This window comes from Microplitis mediator, chromosome 3, assembly GCF_029852145.1.
Source record: "Microplitis mediator isolate UGA2020A chromosome 3, iyMicMedi2.1, whole genome shotgun sequence".
NCBI lineage: Eukaryota > Metazoa > Arthropoda > Insecta > Hymenoptera > Braconidae > Microplitis > Microplitis mediator.
In genome coordinates, this window is record NC_079971.1 from 19,091,917 (window position 1) to 19,110,075 (window position 18,159).

The 18,159-nt window shown below is 27.9% G+C and overlaps 2 protein-coding genes across 3 annotated transcripts; both read left to right on the forward strand.

Annotated features, from left to right (window-relative positions):
* The first annotated feature begins 772 nt into the window (after positions 1-772).
* LOC130664835 (uncharacterized) lies at positions 773-4,714 on the forward strand. Its single transcript, XM_057464953.1, has 3 exons — positions 773-912; positions 1,342-1,840; positions 3,420-4,714. Exons 1-3 carry the CDS (start codon positions 802-804, stop codon positions 4,712-4,714), a joined length of 1,905 nt encoding a protein of 634 aa, XP_057320936.1. The 5' UTR covers positions 773-801.
* Positions 4,715-10,857: 6,143 nt separating this feature from the next.
* Positions 10,858-18,086, forward strand: LOC130664516 (ribonuclease Z, mitochondrial). 2 transcript variants are annotated; one of them, XM_057464461.1, is made up of 6 exons: positions 10,858-11,043; positions 11,121-11,232; positions 11,300-12,056; positions 14,068-14,399; positions 14,468-15,204; positions 16,746-18,086. In XM_057464461.1, the coding sequence occupies exons 2-6, from the start codon at positions 11,137-11,139 to the stop codon at positions 17,170-17,172; spliced, it is 2,349 nt and encodes a 782-aa protein (XP_057320444.1). In that variant the 5' UTR covers positions 10,858-11,043; positions 11,121-11,136; the 3' UTR covers positions 17,173-18,086. The 2 variants fall into 2 exon arrangements, with proteins under 2 accessions (XP_057320444.1, XP_057320443.1); XM_057464460.1 differs by having other exon boundaries at positions 10,858-11,232.
* The last annotated feature ends 73 nt before the right edge of the window (positions 18,087-18,159 follow it).

Below are 18,159 nucleotides of genomic sequence, written 5' to 3' on the forward strand. Positions count from 1 at the left end.
AAAATCATAACATCAGTTCTTGTTTCTACGACCATCAGCGACAATTTCCATACCATAAGGTAAAGATTTTTTTGTTATTAAAACTATAAATTATTATAATTCAAAGCAAAGTAAACTGATAAATTTTAATATTATATAACGAATATAAATTATTTTCATATAAAATATAAAATCGATTTATGTTCACTGCTCAGAACTTTGAGTTCATATCATCTATGAATAACTAATTTCAATATTGCAAAGTGGCTTATACGTAAATTCAATAATCGTAGAGCGTTGAAAAGATATTATCTATGTGCACTTTGTTATTGATACCCCTACCTATGATGAAAGCCATGCAACTTCTGGGATTCAAGTAGGTAATAAAAATGACCTACATATGACGTGGCTTTATTTTACCTGGATTGTGAGGTATCATGTGTCATGTATATCCTTTGGTTGTCATCAGTTGACATTGTCCTTTAACAGAGCACAGAAGTCTGCATTAGACAATTTGTTAATCCAAAAATTAAAAAAAAAAAAAAGTGCCATTATTTCACTATTAATTATTTATTATATTAATTGTGATAGAACATAGATTGGTGCAAAAAAAAGAAATTAATTAACTAAGCTAATTTCAGGTTCATACTATTCTTATTATTATGACATTGCCATTGATTATTTGACTATTTTGAAAATTTGCTCATAGTTTGTTTTTCAAATTTTTTTTTTCCAGAATTTAAATTATTATAAAAAAATTGATTTAAGAATTGCATTGATTATAAATCGACATTGAGATTTTATAAAAGTTAAACAGGAAAAATGTGGATGAGACAAATGATTTGGTGGCTTTTACTGGTGTTTTCATACGACAAAATAATGGCTTTTGATAAATTATTGTACAAACCTCCTCCAACACATTACACTTATATGGTAATTCAATTTTTCACTTTATTACACGTAAATTACTGATTTAAGTAATGAATTTTTTTTTTATTTTAAGGGATTTTAATAAAATAAAAATCAATGGAAATTTCAGTTTTTTATGAAAGTTATCTACTATTGAAATTGATTATTAATTTTCAATGTCAAGATTATCAATTTTTTTTTTTTTTAATTGATCGGCTTTATAATGAACGATTCGAGATTTTGAAATTTAAATTTTCAATTTTTACACGATAATTAGTTCATAATAATTTTTATGTTAGTAAAACTAAGTAATAACGCTATTGCAATTATAAATTACTCATTAGCAAAACAAAAAAAAAAATGAAAGGATTTCAAGATTTGAAAGTATATTTTGATTTCGTAAAGCATTTTTAAAATGACTAAAAATTTATTTTTTTTGTTTCTTTTCAATAGGGACAATTACTAAAATTATGTTATGCTGAACGATCGAACCCAGTTGTGATTACAAAAAACCTGATTGACATAATTGATGAAGTGTCAGTAGACAATATCGAATTTCCAGTGATGGCTATTGATACCAATTTCAAATCAAAGGACATCCAAATATTCAACCCTTCCTACCCACTATATATTTTATCAACTGATTCAATTGATCAACTGCAAACACTACTCAACGAACTGAAGTCCACACCAACATGGAGCATCATTTCGATATTTTTTATCGTTGGCTCCATAGAAAGCAATTGTCGAAACGCATCAGAAGTATTGCAATTGTTATGGACAATGGAGTTGCTGTCATCCTTTTATGTTTGTATTGAGCCTAATAACGATAAAATGATTTACACTTATAATCCATACACCAATCGAGCCCCAGAACCATGGGAAAATGTTGATTTAATTGATAAACCAAATGATCGCTGGACTCTCTATAAGCAGTTGTACTCACAAAATGGTAATTTTATTATACTATTAAATTAATTGTTGTTTTTTTTCCTTATATCAGAATAGAATAACCATAATTTTCCAAGTTATAAGTTATTTTAATCAATATCAGCGTAAAAATAAGGTTTCACTTATTTTGAGAAGGAATTAGTACACGCAAAAAAATAAATGATAAATTTTATTCGGATTTTCAATTCATTTTTATTGTTTGAACAATAAACCCGCATCAAAGAAGGTAATTCATAAATAATATAATATTGAAAGCGAAAAAGTATAAGAATGATTCTATAAAATATACTGAAATAAAAAAAAAACAGTCACTCTTGGTCTCTAAATTTTATTGTTTGAAATGTTTAAATACGTCATTTTGCCACATAGATATAGCCGCAGCGCATCAATAATACTTTAGGTTAATTCTTTCACATACATTAAAAGCTTATAAACACAAGTTAAATTTTTTGGTTTCAAACTATAAAAACTGATGCGCTTAAGATATACTTTTTGACAATTTGAAGAAAGTAATAATTATATACCGTCGTACATAAAATCAATTGTTCGATATTGAAAATTTTATTTATCATACTGAATGTTTTTTTACTTTTTTACTATAAACTTTAATGTTCCAAACATCGAATGTTGAAGCTGAAACGTTAAATTATTATAATTTAATTTTTTGATCGACCGAACAGTAATTTCTATTACTTGTAACATGATTTATTTACATATAAACTTTAAATTTCAATATTTAAATTAAGATTATTATAATTGGTTCTATAAAACTACGAAATTACTGTTTGAAATGATATTAAATAGTGACCACGTTCTAAATTTTTAGTTATCAATTACTAATTTTTATAATTCATTTTTTTGCGTGTATATTACACTCCGAAGGAAACAGTAAGGCATTCAGTGTGTGTAATTGTCTATCCGGACCAAAAACTAGGGTGGCAAACACGCGGATTGGGACGTCCTACCTTCCTCCGTGGTGTGTATCCGATTTTTCAGCAGATCTTCTTCACCTAATAGGTTAAATTTTTGCCTCTGTTTGCGGAAAGAATGAAGTATGCGCTAATTTTTATCGTTAGTTTTCTCATAAAAGAAACGAACGATCTTTTTCCCTCTAAACATGGAAGGAATTTTAAACTTTCATTGCAGATATGGTAAAAAATAATACAGACCACAGATGAAGGTAGGGCGCCCGAATCCGCGTATTTGCCCCACAATGACATACGTGGGTTGAATGCCCTTCTTTCTCCCTTGGTGTGTAATATACTATTTGTTAAAAATATAGATAACATCTATAGTAAGTGTTACACGTTTTTTTTTAAACACAAACAAGCATTCGAATTATCATACAAGAGTACTATTAAGAATGTACTCTAGTACGTAAAAATTGAAAAAAAAAAACCGCACAAAATATTTTCTATCTACCAAATTAAATGAAACCTCACTTCTACGTTTTAAATATAGTTTCCTTTCTAAAACGCAAGTTATCAAAATCATTTGGAAAAGAATTTTTAAATTGAAACTATAATGAGAATTCCTCTAATATTTCAGTACCATAATGAGCTGCAAATTACTTTTTACAGATAAAAAATTTTGTCAAAGCCTTAGTTTTGACAAGACAAAAGTTTTAGATGGTTATGAAGTAAAAGCTGTTGGGGAAGCTATTTCATGGACAAATATAAGTCGTAATGAGACATACAATACTTCAAGTTTCGATAATACGTTGCTCAATATAGAAAAGATGTTTTATAAAACTTTATTTTCAAAATTAAATGTCACACCAATTATTAGTTATGATGACGAAGGTTTTTATGAAAACGGTTCCGCATCCGGTTTTGTAAAATCATTGATAAATGGCACCCACGATGTAGGTTTAGGTTTGCGATTAACTTCTGATGAAGCATATAAAGTCATTGATATTATTAATTTATATTATCAAAATGGTTTTATGATTATAACACAACAGAGACCATTTACAATACCAACAGAAGAAGTTGCTGATTTCAAAGATCTTCATTTTGCTATTATTTTATCGATAATCGTTTTTTCACTTACTTTTATAATGATTGCACTAAATAATGGCTTTCAATATTTCGAAGCTGCATTGAATGTTTTCCGAATGATATTAGGCGCCGCAATTCGAACGCCCCTCCGCAGTCTCTCGATGCGTATTTGTTTTCTAACAGCAACTTTGTTAGTTTTCATGATTAATCCTGCAATCCAAGGTCGGTTATCGTCGCTTTTGGCTACTCCAGAGCGCCGTAACCCGGAAAATTTTGAAGACCTATATGAACATAAGTACCATCTTTACCATCACCCTGTTGTCGAACAGGACATCCTTAGTGAGCAATTGTGGTCAAATTCGTCAGATAGATATCATTTACATCCAATATTATCCGCCCTTTTCGGTTGCTCTGAATATGTATTGAACGATACATCTGCTGCTTGTCTTGCATACAGTGAATTTCAAGTTTCGTCTGCTTTAAAATACAACTTACATATTTCACAAAAGCTTCAACTTAAAAATTATTTTTCGTTCTGGGCTCGGAAAAACTGGGCTCTAAAAGCTCGAGTTGATCAGATAGCATCACGAATGAATGAAGCGGGATTATTCGATCATTGGGATAGAGCTACATTACAGTGGCCATTAAAAAAATTAAAAGCTTCTGAATCTGTTGACACATCAATGCAATATACCCAAATTGAACTTGAGAACATGCTATTTATTTATATATTTATGTCACTGAGTCTTGTCTTTATTCTTATAACATTCGGTTTTGAATTACTGTTCAATAAATTGGCACCTCGGAAATTAAAATTACGGCAGAAAGTCGTGATTTTTAACCGTCGGGTGCATGTTCTCAATGAATGGGTATAATTACTTGTTCTTGGCTGCAAATCGTCAATCAGATATTCGGAACGAAGGTTTTCTGTTCTTTTCATGACGTTTTTCATACATGGGTCATTCTATGTCATATCGACCAATAGTTGGAATCGACCCCTTTCGATTTAGATGAATTTTGGTCAGAAGTTTTCTTTCCCCCTATAAGGAAGTTTTACCTACGGAAAAAAATTTATATCAAAAGTTATTCAAAACTCAAAATCTTATCATTTTACGAATTTTCCAAGTTTATTTTTTGAATATCTCGAAAACTATAGTTTTTAGATAGCTATTAGAGTCACAAGAATCGGCCTTGTTACATTTCAATGGGGATACTTAAGGCTACAAAAAAAAATATATTTAAAAAAAAAAATTTTGAAAGATCGAAGAATTGCCCAATTACGAAATGTTCAAAATTGAATAATTCAAAAACCTACTTTTGTTTTGGCTCAAATTTTTTTGTAGATTACCTTCATCTGTTCTTAAAAGACCCTGAAATTTTCAGAGAGGGGTTTTTTCTTTTTCGAAGGTATGAATTTTTGAAATTATAAATTTTATTATTTTTTTTTCGCAACCTCTTAATGAAATAATTAGTCTAATATTTATTTTGTGGATCCACTCCAACTCGAGTTCTTCGAAATGATATAAAAATAAGAAAATCCAACGTTATTGAAAGAAAACCCTGTTCTGCTATTTTTTATAAATAAAAAATGATTTCTATACCACGACCGCGTGAATAAACTGCTCTAAATTGAAAATTATTCATCGGATCAGATCGTCAAAACTATCATTTTGAAGGGGAAGAATAATAGAAACTGTGCACCAAATTTCGAATCCAAATATTAAAAACTTTTTAAGTAATACATTTTTAAAGTTAAAGTGGCAAATTTTATTATATCTAAAACGAATATTAATGTTTTTATACAACTATGCACATATTTTTGTTGGGCACAAAAAGATGCTTCTTTTGAGCTTTGATCTGATCCGATGAATAATGTTTAATTTAGAGCAGTTTATTGACGCAGTCGCGGTATATGTACTTCTAGAGAAATCTAATTTCAAAAATTCATATCTTCGAAAAAAAAACACTTCTCTGAAAATTTCAGGGTCTTTTAAGAGCAGATGAAGGTAGTCTACAAAAAAATTTGAGTATAAAAAAAAAAATAGTTTTCTAAATTATTCAATTTTGAACATTTCAAAATTGGGCAATTTTTCGATTTATCGCACAATTTTTTTTCAAATATATTTTTCACTTCCCGCTAAGAAAATTTAAAATTTAAAAAAATTCGGGAACTCAGTGGTTTTAGTCCGATTCGGTTCCTGACCATTTTCAAGATGATGGCTGAGTGTGTGTGTGTGTGTGTGTGTACCCTGTTTAAAAATATTGATTGAAAATAATTAAAAGTGATGAAATTCGAATTCTTTTCAATAATTTCAATTGATTTCAATTTTTTGTTTGTATATATAGTTTGCATGGAGTGACCGCTTCTCAATTATTTTCAATCAATTTTTTAATCAGGGTAAACTTGCAATAAATTTTTAACTACTGAACCGATCAGAACGGTTCCGGCAGCAATCGAAAAAGCTTGTTGGTCATCAACTTTTCTAAAAATTTTAGATCAATCGATTCAATAGACTAAGATATAGAAAAAATACGAGAAAAAAAATAATTTTTTTGGAAATTTTCAAAAAACGGATGGATCGATTAATTTCAAAATCTAATCAGCTCTAGAAAACAAAATACGTCGATGGCCACCTTAACCATCAAAATCGATTAATTCGTTCGAAAGATATCGCGGGAGAAAGAAATGCTTAAAAAACGGTTTTTTATCATTCATGCGATATGAAAGTGCTATCTTGGCGCACGCTCTTTTGTTCGCCAAATAGCTGTTCGCCCATTCAACTGTTTCCAAGATATTTGTGTGCGTTATACGATTATCTGCGTGCGACAAGTAAATTTGAGTGCGACAAATTTACTTGGCTGTTTAGGTCGTACGGTAATACACCATTTAAATATAGTGGAAACCTAAACATGGATTACAAGAGATACGTGGCGGTACTATTCTTTTCAAATAATACATAGCTTTCATATATTTCAAATATCATTAAAAAAATAATAAAATTTATGTTATCAGTTATCATATATGGATTCGAAGCAAAACAGAGTATCCCAGATAAAATGGGACTCATTAAAAATGTAACAAATAAATTTTTTTTTGTACAATTTATTCATTGTGCATATAATATGTATTTTAATATGGTGTTTTTTAAAACGATTTATAACTCCACTCTTCATCTTTTTCATAATCAATAGATTATTGTATTATTATTGAAAATAGAGTTGTTTTGAACATTTAAAAATTATATTGATTTCGAATAAATAAACTTATTTGCTCATAAAAAAATATACTACATAATTTGTTTCTTCCTTATTTTCCCCTCTACAAGTCATTCAAAAATTTATAATTTGCAATTAAATATTTTTAGTCTATTTTAATAATTTTTATTTTTTTACTCTGATAATCATGATTTTATTTGACTAAGTTAAGTAAAAACTATACTCTAAAAACTAGTTGGTACAAATCGTATGAAAAGTAAAAAATTCTTGGATTTCAGACTTCTAAACAATAATTTTAGTTTGAAAGATCTAAGCATATTTTAATGATAGATTGACAAGAAGTTATGGTAAGAATTTCAGATTTGGATGCAGTATTATTGTCATATTACTACACGAAAAAAAGAGCAGTTGAAAAATTTCTCATAACTGAGTATTTATTACGGTTTCGTATTGCAGTAAAGCGCTGCGACTCTGAAACTTTAAAAATTACATTTTTATCCCAGGCATAGCAAATATTACAGTTTCAAACTCAATTCAAAATGCTTTAAAGATTTATTTAACTAAAATTACACTTTAAACTATAAAATTTGCTGCTTAAAATTTTATTAATTTTATTACAATAACAAATTTCTAAAATTACAGTTTAAGCTTTACTGTTTAAAGATTTTTGCCCCGAAGGCCTTTTTCACTCTAGAAACTGTAATTTTTCTACAGCTCTTTCCGTGTATAGGTGCGATGACACAACAATAATGCCAGTTGATATAGAACGATGTAGGCTGTTGCAAGCGGCACAAAAAAAATTGTTGACTTTTTGTTAAAAATTTAGGGCGACAATTTGTAATCATGTAACCAATTGTTGACTTAAGGAGTCTGTATGTTTACATTATAAATTTATTTAGAACGATTATGATGAAAAAACCGTAAGCAATTTTAAGAATTACAGTAAGGTAATACGACGAAGAGTATACGACTGATTTTTATCGTTTTAAAAATATTCAAATAGATTATAAACCAAAATAATTTATTACATCGTATAAAATACACATTTACCGATTCAAAAATAATCAAATTAGTTCATTTTTCTTAAATTTAATATAAAAAAATTTTTTTTTTCCATGACACCCAAAAGACCCAATACCGGAACGCTGAAATAGCCTTGTCCCAATACGGGAATTCAGTTGTTCTAATACCGGAACAGTAAATAAAATTAGTTATTTTTTGCATTTATTTTTATTCATAGTGAAAATATTAACAATTATTAAATAATATTAATGTAAAACGAGTGTGAATATAGCAGACATCAGACAACTTTAAAATTATAAATAAATAAGATAAATAATTTAAAAAATAATATTTATAAAAAAAGGACTATTAATTTCAAAATTTTTTGAATGCGCATTTTCTAAAATTTTATTTTATTAATTATTTACTGGATTTATTAATAATTTTAAATTTGTCTGATGTCTGCTATATTACACTCATAATGTAAAATGTATTTAAAATTTTTAAATGATTAAATATTCAATGAAAATAAACACTTTAAACTGAAGAATAGAAACAAAATAAATCGTTTGAAATTATACTATAAAAATAATTTTAAAAAAAAACTAAACACAAAAATTTATCTTTTTACGATTTAAATTAGAGTTTATCTATATTTAATGCATTTTTTATAACAATCATACATACTGCATTAAAAATTAGGGCTCCAGTAATAATTAATATTGCACTTGATTTAGCCAATCAATAAAACTCACCGTTAATGTCTATCGATAACATTAATAAGATTAATATGACTGACTGTTTCGGCACTGGACACGGGTTCATTTTGGTGTACCAATAGACGAACAGTAAAATTAATATAATACAATTTTTTTCATATTGTTTATATGATTTCTTGAATTTTATGTCATTCAAGATGCATATACAAAAAAAAAATTATTGAAAAGTAATTCTATACATTTTCTATAAGCTTAAGACCATTGACTGATTTCTTAGCAAAACCATTAAGAGACATGAAAAAGTCATGAATCCGAGACTATTGCTATAGTTAACATTTTTTTTTTTTTCATATTTCAAATATATTCTAAAATCTATTTTATATCCTATTTTCTAGCTAAAAGATTAAGGTTTTAAATAAAGAAAGTTTTATTTAATTTTATCGCGTACGAGTTAAAATATAATGTGATGATTATAAAATCGTTCCGGTATTAGGTCTGGTTCCGGTATTGGGACATTTACCTTATGGTGAAAAAGGTTTATGTCAAATACTCTTAAAAAGTTAGGAGTGGATGGGACAGTTGTTTTTTGTGCCGCTCGGGTCTTATACCTAGAACGCCATCTCTAAACAATTAGGAACTGACAAACTGGGTCACGCAGTCTGGTGGTAAAAAATCAAACTAATGATAGCTTACACAGTTAAGTAAATACATAGTAAATGTATGCTGCTAACATCATCCATAAATTTTATACAACAAATTATTAAGAAATAAAAATTAAAATAGAAGTTAGAATATTTAGAGAACGTAAAAAATAAAAAAATTGAGTATTTTGTACAGTAAGAGATTGTCGGAGTAAAGCAAATAAAAAATTTAAACGCAGTTTTCTATAAATTTCCGGAGGCTGGTGATCGTTCGAGTGTCATTAGAAAATTTTTTTGGAAATTACTCTTTAAATGAAAGTTTGCTCCTTGAATTTTTAAAAAACCGATTATATATTACCAGATACGTTTGTAAAGTTTTACCTAAAACTTAAAAACTGAAAATATTATTTTTGTTTTTTCAAGTATAGAAAAATTAATTATAATAATATTCTTATTATTCTGTAATTTTTTAGATTTTTGCATTAATTTCATAGGGTTTACTTTCATATGAGACGTTTGTACACTGAGCGCGGTAACTCTACGATCACATATTTATCACTTTTTCCGCAGTTTATTCCACATTTAATTAAATAGCCGACAAATAAAATTTGTTCGGGATCATGTATTTTCTTTTATTTTGGATTTTTATCCGTCCAAGATAATATGTCTATGAAATTTAATAACATTTTATTTATTTACCCTACTATCACATGGGTTACGCGTTTAAAAGCGTAGGCTACTGTCCGACATGTTTTTGAACGATGGCGCGCAAAAATTTAACGTTAAAAATAATTTCTTAACTTGTCTAACAATATGGATACAAATAATAATAAATATTTCACATAACATGGAATGTTGCATAGTTAAAAAAAGATAACTCAACTTTTTATTTACCTGTGTAATGACTTTCATTTTTTTCAACAATAACATCCTTTGCGAAATGGTTAGGACATAACCTCGACGATTTCGAAGACCGAAAATTTACATTTATAGTCTTATCCCAAAGGGCCCGACGTTTTCCATCATTGGGGAAAGTAAAAGTTGCTTTTCCTTTACAAAAAGAAACACAACACTTACCCATATTCTGTATAATTTTTTAATTATTCTAATATCGAATATATATGATAATCATGCGACACTTGTAGCTACTCCAAAACACATATGTAACTGACAAATATACTGTATATTTATTATGGTCCGACATTTATATTATTTATCGAAAACATCATATAATTGATTGTTAATTTGAAAATTTCTTGGGTTTTTTTTTTCCTAAATAACTATAGAACAAATTTTTTATGTCTTTTTAAATTTGACATTTAAAAATGTGCGCTCGACCAAATTCGCGATTATGCTGCCCTCAAGCGGAGGAGTTTGGCAAAACGGTACCCTAATGGGTTCTGATGTCACATGGTCTTGAAATTACACCATTGACTTGTACGACACAACGGACACAACCAACAAAACATCGTGCTTTTAGGTTAAAAGATATGTAACCTTATTGTTGTATATTTATCTTTAGTCGTATCATTAGTAATGCAAATTTATAATTATTTATTTCATTATAAGTAAAAAAATAAAAAAATACTTCGAATGTATTTTAAAAACCTCAATTGTTTTTTCAAGGTTACTAATTTATCAAAAAATTACATTTATAATTATAACTATAATAGTTATTTCTTTAAATCATTAATATTCAGCAGAACTCATTTTATTCAAATGGCTGAAAAAGATTTGAATAGATCTTTTCAAAAAATAAAACAGTTGAAACGAATGAAAAATGAAAAATATACTCCAGCAAATGTTTCGCTCCAGGTAAAAAAATTATTTGCATTTTATTTTTTTTTTTTTAAGTATTAATTTTATTATTATTTTATTCTAGATATTAGGAAGTGGAGCACCTGGTGCCCCACAATGTCTCTATGTTTCATCAGATCATACAACGTATATGTTCAATTGTGGTGAAGGTACTCAGCGATTAGCGCATGAACATCATTTAAAATTATCAAAATTAAATCACATTTTTTTCACAACACCAACGTGGAAAAATATGGGAGGGTTACCTGGTTTATCATTGACTATTCAAGACTCTGGTGTACCTGACCTAAATCTTCATGGACCTGAAGGTATTTTCGGAATTTATGACGCCGTCAAACGATTTGTTATGCTTACTGACTTGAACGTTACCGAAGCTAGTTGTCAAGAAAGTGATATTTTTCAAGACACATGTATGAGTGTTCGTTACGTTCATTTAGAAAAATCAAACCCAGAAGAAGATTCTGATAGTGATCAGTTATATTCAGATAATTATGATGACGATGACACCGATTATTATGCACATGAATTAAATAAAAATGGCAAACGTAACTCTCAAGTTCAAAATAAAAATCAACCAAATTACAAAGTTCCAAAACAAAATAAAAAACTACTTAAAAGAGTTACTGGCTGCATTAGTTATATTTGTAAATTAACAGAAGTATCGGGAAAGTTAGATTATGAAAAGTGTGTTGATTTTGGTATTCCACCAGGTCCTCTTTTGGGTCTATTAAAATCTGGTCAAGATGTTACATTAGATAATGGAACTGTTATAAAAAGTTCTGACGTGTGTGATCCGTCATTATTGGGACCTACTTTTATAGGTAATTATTGATTTATTGATTTATTTAATCTAATTAAAATAATACTGAAATTAGCCGACGTCTAATAATTTTTGGATTTTTTTTTAAATGATAAATTATAAAAAAAAATTGCACTCAAGGGAAAGTAGGGATTCTCCGTACGGTTTTTACATTTTTTTTTTTTTTGATCGATTATTTTATCGAGAATTTAAATGATTGTATTTATCAATCGTATATGTATCTAAAATTAATGTAAAAAAATTATCAGTTGATTATATTTTGTATTTATTGTTTAATAATAACTTTTATTCTATTTTTATTTTTATTTAACAAGGGCCAACAGCAAATGCCAATGATAGGGCCATAAGATATACAAAGATTCTGAATAACAAAAAAAAATATAATATATAGTACCTATGATGTACTTGATCTAAGTTGCCTCAGAGGCGTTAGATATAATATTGGCAGTTCTTGGAGAGCTCGTACATAGAAAGTCAATTATTAATATTATTACAAATAGTTAATAATATATACAGTGGAGAAGATTGCGCAAAGTTTGATCTAGGAAAAGACGGATAAAATAATAGCTTGAAGTTAATCTGGAATTTGTACGAATGTTCCTCACGTATGGGGTACTTTCATACAGCATCTGAGGTACTTTCAGATACTGGAATAGTATTGTAGAATAAATTAAAACTGCAAATAAACTCAAAAATCTTTATTTGATGATAAAACTAATACACAAATTTAGTGAAAATTAAATGACTGCTTATCTAGTCAACGAAAGTTAACATTTTTTTTGAAAGTATAAACTATTCGTTAGGGTGATTCAAAAAAAAAATTAATTTTTTTTTTCTCTCTTACCTCCTGAAACGTTAGTGGTTGCCGAGAAAAAAATCCTCCCAAAAAATGGGCTCTCTAGCTCAACTCTAAGAGGTCGCTATTTTAATTTTAATTTCCCATCTAATTGACATGTAAAAATCTACTTTTTCACTAAAAGTGTAATTACTCGTAAGCTGCTCAATATTTTTCAAATTTATACAAAGATTTTCAAATCTGATTCCTTAAGCTTTCCAAAACCCTATGATGAGTCAAAATTATCCCCAATTGAAGCTAGCAAAAAAAATCGAAAGTTAACAATTTCATTTTGAAATACAAAATCGATACTATTCAGATAGCTTCGATTGGCGATTTAATTATGATAATTATGACTTTTCATAGGGTTTTGGAAAGTTTGAAGAATCAGCTTTGAAGATCTTTGTATAAATTCAAAAAATATTGAGCAGCTTATGAGTAATTACACTTTTAGTGAAAAAGTAGATTTTTATATTTCAATTTGATGGGAAATCAAAATTAAAATAGCAACCTCTTAGAGTTGAGCTAGAGAGAGCCCATCTTTTGGGAGGATCTTATTCTCGGCAACAACTAACGTTTCAGGGAGTAAGAGCGAAAAAAAAAAATTAAATTTTTTTCTTGAATCACCCTACTATTCGTACTCATTCATAAGCTATTAATTCTACTTAATACACAAATTACAAAATTAAGAGATTAATCATATATTTATAATCTTTAGTGTCCTCGGGACATTATTTAAAAAATGATTTTCAGAACCAATACAGAAAAAACTATTAGAATCTCAGTAAAATTACTAAACAGACTTTTGAAGAGTATGAAATTACCTACAAAATGCCATAAATGGCGACCCGATAACTTGAAATGCGGCTGAGCTATAGGGAATTAAAAAAAAAAATCCTAACTTTCCTATCTATTTTAAATGAGAAAACTTGAAAATCAAATGTCAAGTACTTGAAATTAAAATTAAGAGCTGTAACTTTCAGGGAATTTTTTTTTCAATGTTTACAACAATATTTCGAACTGAGAGTAAAAAAGAAAATAGTCGTTCCAAACAGACCGCCCTAATGTGCATATTTTTATTTTTCTTGTAATTGATTTGTTGAAAAAAAAATCCAAAAATTGTCAATTGTCTACTAAGTTCATGATCATTAATAAAAATATATTTTTATTTATTCAGTTCTCGAGTGTCCTGACGAAGATTATTTAGACTCATTAGTTGACAATAAAGTTTTTAAAGAATATCAAAATCAAAAAGACAAAAATCATATTCCTCAATATATTGTTCATTTTACACCGGAAAATGTTTTAAGGAATTCACGTTATGTTGATTGGATGTGTAAATTTTCATCAGATACTCAGCATATTATTATTAATGAGAATAATAATTGTTTGAATCATGAAGCTATACATCGAATACAGCATAAATTACATTTATTACATCCTGAAATATTTCCAATGCTACATGATATAGATGATAGTAAATTAGAAACCCCATTCGGGGAAATCAATGTAAGTGATATGGTGATAATTTTACTAACTTTATCAAATAAATTTTACAAATATTTTTTTTTTTATAGGAAAAATTTAAGGATTTGAAAATTTATCGCGCGAAAACTCTTAATACTTTTCACTTAAGGCCATTAGCTGGTTACGATGATCTAGAAATTAAGTTAAATCGAGCAGCAGATGTTAAAGAAGTTCTAAATGTTGATGGCTTTCTCGATGTTCTAGCAGAACTTCAAACAGAAATAAATGCACGTAGTAAATATCTTGATGATATGCCGAAGTATCCAAAAATTGTTATGCTGGGTACGGGCTCGTGTATTCCCAATAAAGTAAGAAATACTAGTGGAATTTTATTGAGAATAGATGAGGACACAAGTATTTTAATGGACTGTGGGGAAGACACTTTTGGACAATTAGCAAGAATTTTTGGAAAGGATTGTGAAAAAATTCTTAAAAGTATAAAGGCAATTTATATATCACATTTGCACGCAGATCATCATCTTGGACTTCTTGGGGTTATTCAAAAACGGAAAGTTGTAACTGATGAGCCTATTTTTCTCCTCGCACCAAAACAAATTGAGTCGTGGATACGACTTTATCATAAAAAATTTGAACGTTTTGAAGACACAATCATTTTTGTACCAAATCAAGGTCTTTTATTAAATTTAGAAAGGCCTTCACTGGAAGCTATTGAAGAATTAAATAAAAAACTTAAATTAAAATGTATTAATACTGTTGGAGTATTACATTGTTTACATTCATTTGGAGTTTCTTTGACTCTTGAAAATGGAAAAAAAATAGTTTACAGGTAAATTTATAAAATATGTACTTTATATTAATGGGAAAATTTTTTTAAAATAATTGAATGATTTTTTTCTAATTTTGTTCCACAACTACATTCGAAAACAATTCTGAAAAAAAAAAAAAAAATGTCCTGATAAGTCAATTTTAGAAAAAGTTATAGCTTATTGAAAAAAAAGGCCTTTTTTTTAAATCATAATTTTCTTTTTGGTTGGATAAAGAAATTTGACAAAATTCTGAGAAATGTTAAATGAAAATTATGGTGAATATATAAATGAAATTTATGGTGCAAATTTCGCGTCAAAATTAAGAGTGATCGAATCGAATAATTCGAATCTCCGAAATTTCGAATTATTCGTAACTTTTCAAAGAATGCAAAATTTTGCAAGTTATTCGTCAAATTTTAGAATTATTCGAAATTTTTTGAATTATTTGTCACTTTTCAAATTACACGATTCGAATCAAGAAAATTTTTGTCAGCTTTCAAATATTCAATTTGTATTTAATGGAACCCCGTGTAAAAAAGTTCGGGAATTCCGGCGGTGAGTCGGCAGAATTCCTAAGGAATTCATATTTGTGTCAAACTAGGACTTCCGGATGAAAACTAGAAATGCAATTTTATCGTAACGGATGATAAGAATTTCAGTCAAAAAAAGTAACATCAGCTGAACGTACATAATTGCAGAAAGATGCAGTTAAGAAAAATAATGTAGGATTTCCCACATAAAAAGAAAGGTTTTATCTGGGAAAAATTATTGTCAAGAGTAACCGATAGGATATTTTCGATTCAGTGTCTTGCTGGTAATTCATCGGAATTCGATCGATCTTTAAATGAATTGACAGGTATTTAATTTGTACCGATGCCCTAAAATTTCTTCTTGAACACCGGATAATTTCTGAAGGAATTCTTATAAAGCTCCAGTGAAATTATTGGTAGTAGACTGAATCAAAAATTAAAATTTTTTACTTTAAGAATAAATCACTGAATATTTGTGTGATTTTCCGTTAGAAGTTAGCTGAAATTTCGCCGGAGCTTTGATTGTATTCATTTAGAATTCATCCGGAAGTCTTATTTTGACACAAATATGAATTCCTAGGGGAATTCTGCCGACTAACCGTCGGAATTCCCGAAGTTTTTTATACGGAACGCTTAGTTTTTAAAGTAACAATTACATGTGATCTGAGACATTTCTAACTTTACTTCCCTAGGTGTGTAATATACTATTGTAGATTCGCGTCTAAGCTCTATTTGCCTCTGATAAAAATTTCAATTATTCGAAAAAAATATTACAATTTTAAGTCGTTCAAAAGAAAATTTTGGAATTATTCGAAATTTTGAATTATTCGATATGAACTTCGAATCTAATCGAGCTATTCGATTCGATACAAATAATCCGTAAGTGCGAACTATGTGCACACCCCTAGTCAAAATATTCAATAGTTGTTTGTGTGATGGACGTTCGAAACGACACCTATTATTTTATAGATGTAGATAAATATATTTTTAAAAAATAATTTATTGACAAGTAAATTTTTCTTTATTTTCAGCGGTGATACAAAACCTTGTCTTGGTTTAGTGACCCTCGGTGAAAATTGTGACTTATTAATTCATGAGGCAACGATGGAAGATGGACTCGAATGGGAAGCTACTAAAAAAATGCATTCAACAATATCACAAGCAATTAGTATTGGTGAACAAATGAATGCTAAATTTACACTTCTAACACACTTTAGTCAACGTTACTCCAAAATGCCAAGATTACCAGAAAATAGTGAAAAATTTAATGCCAATAATATTGGTATCGCTTTTGATAATATGCAGTTTAGTCTTTCTCAACTTTCATTACTGCCATTATTTTATCCAGCATTACGATTAATGTTTAATGAATTTTGTAATCTACTTGAAATAAAAGCACATAGAAGAAAATTAAAAGAAGACGAAAGGCGGGCTAAAGAACAAATGGAAGCAAACTAGAATGACAACATTCAGTGTAAGAAAAACTTTTAAAAAAATGTTTTTTTTTTTTTTTTAGATTAATTTTTGTTTTGTTTGTATACAATATTCATATATAAGAATTTATTATTTTTTTTTTTTTTTTATATAAATTGTAAAATAAATCTCATAAAATTTTAATAAACATAAAATGTGCAGTAACTTAAAAAAAAAAATAATGAATTAATTCGAGTGTAAAAATCCTTTACCATTAAATATTAACTTAAAAATAAAAAATACACATAAAGTAAAATATTATATTATATTAATAAATATAAAAGTGAATATTTATAACTCTTACGTACAATTGAGTTTTTGTGCTGATTATTTTTTTTTTTAATAATTAATACAAAAAACAAATAAACAATATCATTAATAACTTATGCGTTAATAAGTATATTGATTTATAAAATATTTTTATATTGGCGTTAAGAGACAGCAATAGCGGTAGTGTATGACGTTACACAATTTTTTAAAAATGAATTTTAATATATTTACACAGAAAGTAAATGTTCCTTATTGATGTATAAAAAACAGTATCTAGACAATATGAAAATCTTACTTAAAATTAAAGAAATATTTTATTAAATAAATATTTAATTATTGTTTTATTGTTTAATTGTCTACAAAAATCCTTTTTCTTATAGAAAAAAATTATCAAAAAATTTAGTGCTAAGTATATGCCGATAAAAAATATTTCTTTTTTGTCAGTCTAATTTTTTTCTTGTTTTTATTGTATAAAAAACATTATTATTTGGTATAAAAGTAGACAAATTGTTATAAAACGAGAACGATCAATACGCCGAAATTGGAATGAATTTGGTGATATTGAATGTCTTATTAACATTATTTCACCATTGTTGATATATATATGTATAAAAATTATTAAGCGCCGATGGAGATAATTATACTCGGATTATATAATTATTAAAATATAAATGAGTTTAAAAAATTCCACGGGCACAAGCC